The sequence below is a fragment of the Solanum tuberosum genome, unplaced genomic scaffold (genome assembly GCF_000226075.1).
Source record: "Solanum tuberosum cultivar DM 1-3 516 R44 unplaced genomic scaffold, SolTub_3.0 scf00017, whole genome shotgun sequence".
NCBI lineage: Eukaryota > Viridiplantae > Streptophyta > Magnoliopsida > Solanales > Solanaceae > Solanum > Solanum tuberosum.
The window spans coordinates 2295840-2304955 of record NW_006238943.1 but is presented as its reverse complement, the minus strand read 5'-3'; the positions used below and the strand labels follow the sequence as shown (position 1 = coordinate 2304955).

Sequence of the window (9116 nt, the reverse complement as noted above, 5' to 3'; positions counted from 1 at the left end):
TATATATATATATATATATATATATATCTATTAGTTTGCGTTTATAATTATAGCATTTTAAACTAATAAATATTTTCATCTTTCTTTTCATTTGAGGAAGAAATACTCTACTATTATATTTCAATTCTTGATATGTTGATATCAAAGAGTAAATTTCAAATATTTGAATTTTTCTTTTTAGAAAAAAAAAACAATATTCTTATAATCTAATTATAAACAATTTTCATTACATTGATAATTTATGACAATTTAGATGAGGTAGATAGTATACGTGTCCAGAAACTAATATAAAAAGGTGGGAGAGATATTGGTATATATTTACAAGTGATGGTCAAATATTTGACCTAGCTAAAGTGTGAGGGAAATGTGTCAATTTGGCATGACAATATTATAATATAAGATACCAATCTCTACCTCCCAAAGCACACACACCATACACGTAGTCTTTAATAATAAAACTTTATCCTACAAAACAAAACATTATAGCTCTTTTAGCTCATTTCATTGTCATCTTTATTCTATTATTTTCTAAAGCGTGTTGGTCTTTTACTTTTCAAACTTATAAGAAAAAAAAAGTTTGTATACCTCATTTAACTATAAATACCCCATTCTTCTTCCTTCTTCATCATATAAATCCTTTATTTCTTGTCTTTCAACAACAAAAAATTATATAACTTTCCTAAGATTTCTTTGTTTCAAAGTTCAACCCTTTTATCACTTACTCATTTTCTACTTACATCTAGCATGTGTAATATGGTGTTAGTTTCTGTTTCCACGGCTGAAAAAGAATCTTTCTTCTCAAGATTACGTAATAGGTTTTTCCTAAAAAAGACTAATACTCCTAAGAAGGAACATGAGAGTGTAACAACAACAACTATTACTACTACTACTACCACTATTGATCGTTTATCGGTGAGTGATAGTAATAGTGGCGAGTTAGAGAGGGTATTTACGTACTTTGATGAGAATGGAGATGGAAAGGTGTCACCAACGGAGCTAAGGAGATGCATGAAGGCGGTAGGAGGTGAGATGACGGTGGAGGAGGCTGAGATGGCGGTGAGGCTATCGGATTCAGATGGGGATGGGTTGTTAGGGTTGGAGGATTTTACGAAGTTAATGGAAGGAATGGAGGAAGAGAGGAATAAAGAGAGTGAGTTGATGGGAGCATTTGGAATGTATGAAATGGAAGGATACATTACTCCTAAGAGCTTGAAGATGATGTTGAGTCGACTCGGCGAGTCAACCTCCATTGATAAATGCAAGGTTATGATAAGGAGATTTGATATCAATGGAGATGGAGTTCTTAGCTTTGATGAGTTCAAAGTTATGATGACAACTTAGAAGAGATATTTGTGTACATAATTCTTTGGCCTTGGGCTTGTTATTGTTATTTTATTTCTTCTTGATTCTTGAGCTCAAATGTTTCTGGTAATTATGTAAATGGTTTTTGGTTGAGATTTATACATTCATAGATTCAAATTTGTAATCAATTCCTTGGTTTACTAACTTGGAGAAGTGTTACTTCAACAGTGGAAATTGAGTTTGTTTCTATTGTTCTTTCATAGCGTATGATTGAAAAGGACTCCCCTAGTCTGGTCCATATTAAGTGAATTGTTGATACTTTTTTTTTTTTATATAATTCAAAATAAGTGAATTTTCAAAGTTCAAGAGAATTGTTGGGATTATTTTTTCATATTTACCCTTCCTTCTAATGAGTTTCTTAACTAATTTACATTTTCTAGGAGAATAGTTTGAAATAATCAAAAGGGTAAATAGTGGAAAGTAGCCTTTAATTTTTGTCCTTATATGTATTTTCTTAAGGGTGTGTATGCTCCAACAATTCACTTAATGTGGACTAAAGGGGGTATAGTTTATAGGGTCTCGTGTTGAGGTTAGATCACGGATCGGAATATGGGTTAGAAACCTAGTCAGGGTCGAGTTGGGGTCAAGATCCATGTCTCGATTAACGGATCGAGTCACAAGCTATGGTTGAGTTCTGGGTCAGCGTCAAAGTCGGGGATCAGGTATTGATTCAATGTGAAGGATAGGGGTCGGGGGGTTTGAGTCTCGAGTTGAGGCCAGGACAAGGTTTGAGTTTATAGTCGTGGTCGATACTAGCTAGGTACTGATTCACAAGTCGCAACCGAAGAGTCGAGTCTCGAGTCAAGGTCCTATTGGGTCTCGGACCAAGGATTGATTAATAGTCCAGGGTCGAGTCTCGAGTTAGGGTTCGAGTTAGAGTCAAACCAATGCTCGATTCTAAGTCGTGTCGACGATCATGTCCAAAATCGTGGATCAAAGATTGGGTTTGGTACCATGTTGGGGATTGAGATCGGAGCTAGGGGTATGGTTTTCAAGTTGAGGTTAGGGTTGGGCCGGATGTGAGGTCTCGATTCCAGGTCGGGGTCGAGTTCCATGTTGGGTTCAAGTCTAGGTCTTGGCCATATTATTTGCTTATATTCTACTTAAATGCTCTTAAAATAATATTTTCTCCTTACTCACCAAACATAAAAAAAAATAGATAAAAATCACTTATTTTTCAAAAAAAAAAAATCGACAAACCCACCTAAGGGGATATTAGAAATTAAACTCAAAAAAGAGAAAGAGGAAAGAAAGGACACTATTTTGGATATGTCATAAGAGGTAAGGATATACGTCAATTTGGCATGACAATATTTGAATATAATATAAGATTTCAATCCCCAAAGAGATACACACACCAAACACGTAGTCTTTAATCATATTTAAATGTTATAAAAACTTTATATTATATTTTATAGCCTGTTGCCTGTTTACTTTTCAAACTTCTTGTTTTCTACCTACAAAACAAATGGTAAGCCCACTGAATTAACTATCCCTTTTTCTTCAACCCCACAAACTATAAATAGACCATTCTTCTCCCTTCATTCCCATATCCTTGATTTCTTGTCTCTTTACGTGGTTTTCTTTGTTAATTTCAAGTTCAACCCTTTTCTCACTTACTCATATTCAAACTTTCTTGAATACAAGAAAAAGCAGTTCAAACGTATATTTGTTTGCTAGTATGTGTATAGCATCAGTAACTGTTTCCACAGCTGAAAAGGAATCTTTTTTCTCAAGATTACGGAATATATTTCATCTCAAAAAGAAGGAAGAGGAGAAGAAGACAACGACAACAACAACAACAATAACAACTGCTACTACTACTAACTCATGTGTTAGTAGTAGTAACAAGGGAGAGTTAGAGAGGGTATTTACGTACTTTGATGAGAACGGAGATGGAAATGTGTCACCACCGGAGCTAAGGAGATGCATGAAGGCGGTAGGAGGTGAACTGACGATGGAGGAGGCGGAGATGGCTGTGAGGCTATCGGATTCTGATGGGGACGGGTTGTTAGGGTTGGAGGATTTTACGAAGTTAATGGAAGGAATGGAGGAAGAGAGGAATAAAGAGAGTGAGTTGATGGGAGCATTTGGAATGTATGAAATGGAAGGATACATTACTCCTAAGAGCTTGAAGATGATGTTGAGTCGACTCGGCGAGTCAACCTCCATTGATAAATGCAAGGTTATGATAAGGAGATTTGATATCAATGGAGATGGAGTTCTTAGCTTTGATGAGTTTAAAATTATGATGACAAGTTAAGAAGAGTTTAGAGAGAAATATTTGTGTAAATATGATTCTTGAGATCAAATAATTCATTGAGATTTTTTCATTTCATATTTGTAAAGTTACTCCCTCCATATTTTATGAATTGGAGCACGTATTACTTCTTTGTTTATTAAATTATTCATCGAACGAGGTGTTTAATTACTATCGTTACGCATTCTTTCTTGATATTATATTGACCTATCTTACTCAAATATCTTTAATTTCCCCTTATTTACATCAAATTTACCACCTCACTATTAAATTTGGAATAGTTTTACACTCTTCCAGTGTCCTAGCTATCCTTGCCCAACAAGAAAAACAAACAAATTCAAGCCAAGTGTAGTCTTACTAAAAGTAGAAGTAGAAACTCAAAGAGAACTTACATTATAGATGAAAGAAAGGACACTATTTTGGATATATATGCCATAAAAGGTAAGTAGTGTATATATTAGGGCGGTCAAATGAACAGGTTAAGCTGAATTTAAGGATGTTAAAATGAGTTGAACTAATAAATGAACAGGTCATTAACGGACTGGGAACCTAAATAAGCCACAAAAACATAAAAAATAGACCAAAATAAGCCACTACTTTAGGAAGTAACTAAAATAGGCTTAGTGGAAGAAAAAATTCCACTTTATCTAATATTCTAAACGTTTTCCGTTAGTCTCATAACGTGTATATTTTAATATATAACGGAATTATTTTCTACACTTTATAAAATGGAACTATTTTTTACACTTTACAAAGTGGAAGAGAAAATTCCACTTTACAAAGAGAAATATTTTCACGTTTTTATCTCTTTTGCAGTGTTTGTCATACAATTATATTGATTTGACATATCATAAAAATGGAAAAATTATTACACTATGTATTTTTATTTTTTTATTCTGAAAAATCCTCCAATCTCTATTTAAGGAGGAACGTTCAAAACATTAACTTGGTAGCACCTACAACATACTTTCTATATTTGTTCATTTTGATCTCAAAAAAAAAAATGTCTTCTAAACCAAAAGTTAGAGTTTTGATTTATTGGGATGGCGAAATTATACATGACGGAAATACCGTTTATTATAAGTGTCATCCCAAATACAATGCAAAATATTAAATTAATGTTCGATATCACAAAAAAATTTCATCAATTTATAAAAGAATGGGTATAAACAGTACTGTTTATAATTTGATTATAGTCGTAAAATACCCTACTTCATTTTTATCACAAGGACAAGTAAATTTTGGAGAGTGAATTATCTATATCAAACGTTTTCCGTTAGTCTCATAACATGTGTATTTTAATATATAACGAAACTATTTTTTACACATCGTAAAACGAAACTATTTCTTACACTTTGTAAAGCGTAAGTTTTTGTTACACTTTGTAAAGTGGAACTTTTTCTTATTTTATAAAAAGTGTAATAAAAAGCTCCACTTTATAAAGTGTAAGAAAAAGTTTCACTTTATAAAGTGTAAGAAAAAGTTACCACTTTATAAAGTGTAAGAAATAGTTCCATTTTATAAAGTGTAGAAAATAATTCCGTTATATATTAAAATATACACGTTATGAGACTAACGGAAAACGTTTAGAATATTAGATGAAGTGGAATTTTTTCTTCCACTAAGCCTATTTTAGTTACTTCCTAAAGTAGTGGCTTATTTTGGTCACTTTTATGTTTTTGTGGCTTATTTAGATTCCCAGTCCGCCATTAACCCACTTAAATACTATCTGAGCTAAAGCAGGTTGGACCCACCTAGTTCCTATACTGAGTTTTAGATTCAAAGTTTTTTTTTTAATAATTTGTTTTAGTTAAAATATTTTTAAAAAAATTCTCATGAGTCAATCGCGATCGCATATCAACTGTAACTTAAAAATGGGTGAACTGAAGGTGTGTCAAAATGAGCCCAATTAATAAAATAAGTGAGTTATTAACTAATTCAAACATACACTAATTAGACGGATTATAATTTTATGGACTAATTTTAACACCGCGTCTATTTGGCATGACATCTGTAATGACAATATAATATAAGATGCCACTAGTCTGCCCCCAAAACACGTAGTCTTCAAGATAAGACTTTATCCTATAAACCAATCCATAGTTCATTTGACTGTTTACTTTTCAAACTTCTAAATACCTGTTTTTGTTTTTTACTACTCCCTCTGTCCCAATTTATATGACTTACTTTCCTTTTTAGTCAGTCCCAAAAAGAATGACACATTTCTATTTTAAGTAACAATTTGCCTATAAAATGTCTTTTTTACCCTTAATGAAATGATTTACCACCACACAAATTTCTATCATTCATTTTGGACCACAAGTTTTAAAAGTCTTTCCATTTTTCTTAAAGTTTGTGCCAAATCAAAGTACATCATATAAAATGGGACGGAGGGAGTAATATTTTTTTCAACTAGAAACAAATGGTCATACAAGTTGTTTCAATACTTGGTAAGCCCACGGAATTAATACTATATCCCCACTCATTATTGATTTCCCAAACTATAAATATCCCATTCTTTTTCCTTCATTCCCATATCCTTAATTTGTTGAGTATTAAAGAGTACTATACATCCAAAAACTTATAATTTCCCAAATTTTCTTTGTTGAATTTCAAATTCAACCCTTTTCTACTTACATTTCAAACTTATGTGTATGGTATCATCAGTTTCTGTTTCCATAGCTGAAAAAGAGTCTTTTTTCTCGAGATTACGGAATATGTTTCATTTCAGAAGGAATGAAGATAAGAAGAAGATAACAACAACGAAAACAACAACAACAATAACGAGAGCAGCAGCTGCTGCTACTACTACTACTAACTGTATTCCTGTGAGTGACAATAGTGGTAGTAGTAACAAGGGAGAGGTAGAGAGGGTATTTACGTACTTTGATGAGAATGGAGATGGAAAGGTATCACCTGCAGAGTTAAGGAAGTGCGTAAAGGCGGTAGGAGGTGAGCTGACCGTAGAGGAGGCGGAGATGGCAGTGAGGTTATCGGATTCTGATGGGGACGGGTTATTGGGCATTGCGGATTTTACGAAGCTGATGGAAGGAATGGAGGAAGAGAGGAATAAAGAGAGTGAGTTGATTGGAGCATTTGGAATGTATGAAATGGAAGGATACATTACTCCTAAGAGCTTGAAGAACATGTTGAGTCGACTAGGTGAGTCAACATCCATTGATAACTGCAAAGCTATGATTCGAAGGTTTGATCTCAATGGAGATGGAGTCCTCAGCTTTGATGAGTTCAAAGTTATGATGACAACTTAGAAGAGATATTTGTGTACTTAATATAATATGATTCTGATTGTTTCTCTATTGAGATTTTTTTTTTCATTCTAATAGATTCATAATTGTAAAGCCAAAGTATTTATGAACTCCTATTAGCTACGTTTGGAGCTAGTTTTTGAAGATATAAATTTGTAGTTATTGGTGTTTCTTCAAGGTTTACACTTGGTTAACTAAGGTAATCATCTCAGGACCCTTTTATGGTTGTTTTTATCAATTTCTACGAACGTTTCGACAAGTTGGGGCAATATGGCAAATCCACCGATTTAAGATTAATTATGAACTGTTTATAGGTGCATTTCAGCTGTGTATATATAGTGATTGTGAAGCTTAGGACATAAGGAACAACTTTCGTGAAGGAACCACGGTCTTTCGAGCGTTCATTGGAAAGGTATGTTAAGGCTATTCCCTACTTACGACATGTTTCCTTAAAGATTAGGAGCAATGTAATTGAGTTCTTATCCTTGTTATACTTATAGTCATTATTGTTGATTGTTGGCTGCTCGAGTTGATATAATCCTCCCTTGTCGGGATTCTTATTCAGTTAGTAGCGTCCCTATGCTGGACACGACTTAGAGGCTATTTGTATAGGTTGCTTATAACTAAATTGCTTGCTTTTAACGATTTGATTGTTATTGTTGCCCTTGGGCTATTGTGGTTAGCTGTAGGAATATGATCTATGCCTATAAGGGCTATGTTCTGCCTATAGGGCTATATGGATGCCTAAAAGGGCTATGAGTTTCCTACGGGGTTATATTGATGCCTAGAAGGGCTATGAGTTGCCTACAGGGCTATATTGACGCCTAAGAGGGCTATGTGCTTCCTACAGTGTCATGTTGTTGCCTAAGAGGGCTATGAGTTATCTATACGCTATGTTGATGCCTAAGAGAGCTATGTGCTGCCTATGGGGATATATTAATGCCTAAGAGGGCTATGTGACTGCCTACGGGGATAGGGGACTACCTATAAGGGTATATAGGTTTATTGACACCTTCCGAGCTTATGAGGGCCTGAGTAGGTGGTCTTGTGTGCTATTTGTACATGCCGAGCTTATGAGGGCTTGGTTAGGCTGTTGTTTTATTATTTTTGATAAGTTTAGATTTAGGAGCAGGTCAGTACACTTATCTTATCCTTGATTTATTTATCAGATTATTCCAATATATCATGATACCTCCTCATAGTCTATTGTCTTTCATACTCTGTACATTATTTCGTACTGACGCCCCATTGCCTGGGGGCGCTGCATTCATGGATGCAAGTCCTGACAAACGACCGAGTAGACCTCCTCAGCAGCAGGATTGACTTTTACCCGGTTGGCTAGCCCCTTTCCTCCGTAGCTGCCAGAGTTGGGAGGTTTGTTACCTTTTGTTGTATATATCTTTATGGCCGTAGGTTGGGGTCCTGTCCCGCTAATCTTTACTACTCTTAGAGGCTTGCTAGTATGTGGGGTGTATAGCTACGTTATGGTCATACTGGCATATGTTGTTGGTTTGCTGAAGCTTGTGAGTTGTTTGATGTATTGTATTGATATATACCTGCTTTTAGTTTTGGTATAGATATCATGGTGGCCTTGACGGCCCAATCAGAACTTCTGTGCTAGTTGGCTATTTATTTATATGATCTCGTGGGAGTAGCTGTTTCTTTTATAAATCAGTTGACAGGGGGCTTGTCGGCCGAGGGCTTAGTTTTAAGCCGAGATATACTTGTTTGTTTTCTTGATTGCGTGTGGCTGCCATGCGCTAATGGTTCAGCAGGGTCGGCTCGGTCCTGAGTTTTGGCATTATGAGCCAGTTGCGCCCCTCGAGTTTGGGGTGTGACAATGTATTACTTCTTTGTTTATTAAATTATTCATCAAACGAGGTGTGTAATTACTATAATTACGCATTCATTCTTGATATTACGTTGATCTATATCTTACTCAAATATCCTTAATTTCCCCTTATTTGCATCAAATTTACCACTTTACTATTAAATTTGGCATAGTTTTACATTCTTCTAGAGTCCTAGCTATCGTTGCCCAACAAGAAAAAACAAGCAAATTCAAGCTAAGTGTAGTCTTACGAAAAGTAGAAGTAGAAACTCAAAGAGAAAACTTACATTATATAGATGAAAGAAAGGACACTATTTTGGATACATATGCCATAAAAGGTAAGTAATGTATATATTGGGGTTAAAGCTGAATTTAAGGATGTTAAAATGAGTTGAGG

At 34.6% G+C, this 9116-nt stretch overlaps 3 protein-coding genes across 3 annotated transcripts; all 3 read left to right on the top strand.

Annotated features, from left to right (window-relative positions):
- The first annotated feature begins 629 nt into the window (after positions 1-629).
- LOC102603669 (putative calcium-binding protein CML19) lies at positions 630-1536 on the top strand. The gene has a single exon (XM_015302926.1). The coding sequence runs from the start codon at positions 745-747 to the stop codon at positions 1339-1341; it is 597 nt and encodes a 198-aa protein (XP_015158412.1). The 5' UTR covers positions 630-744; the 3' UTR covers positions 1342-1536.
- Positions 1537-1985: 449 nt separating this feature from the next.
- Positions 1986-3778, top strand: LOC102593849 (putative calcium-binding protein CML19). The gene is made up of 3 exons (XM_006340378.2): positions 1986-2024; positions 2781-2790; positions 2889-3778. Exons 1-3 carry the CDS (start codon positions 1986-1988, stop codon positions 3623-3625), a joined length of 786 nt encoding a protein of 261 aa, XP_006340440.1. The 3' UTR covers positions 3626-3778.
- Positions 3779-6157: 2379 nt separating this feature from the next.
- LOC102603332 (putative calcium-binding protein CML19) lies at positions 6158-7058 on the top strand. The gene has a single exon (XM_006340247.2). The coding sequence runs from the start codon at positions 6271-6273 to the stop codon at positions 6889-6891; it is 621 nt and encodes a 206-aa protein (XP_006340309.1). The 5' UTR covers positions 6158-6270; the 3' UTR covers positions 6892-7058.
- Positions 7059-9116: the final 2058 nt, after the last annotated feature.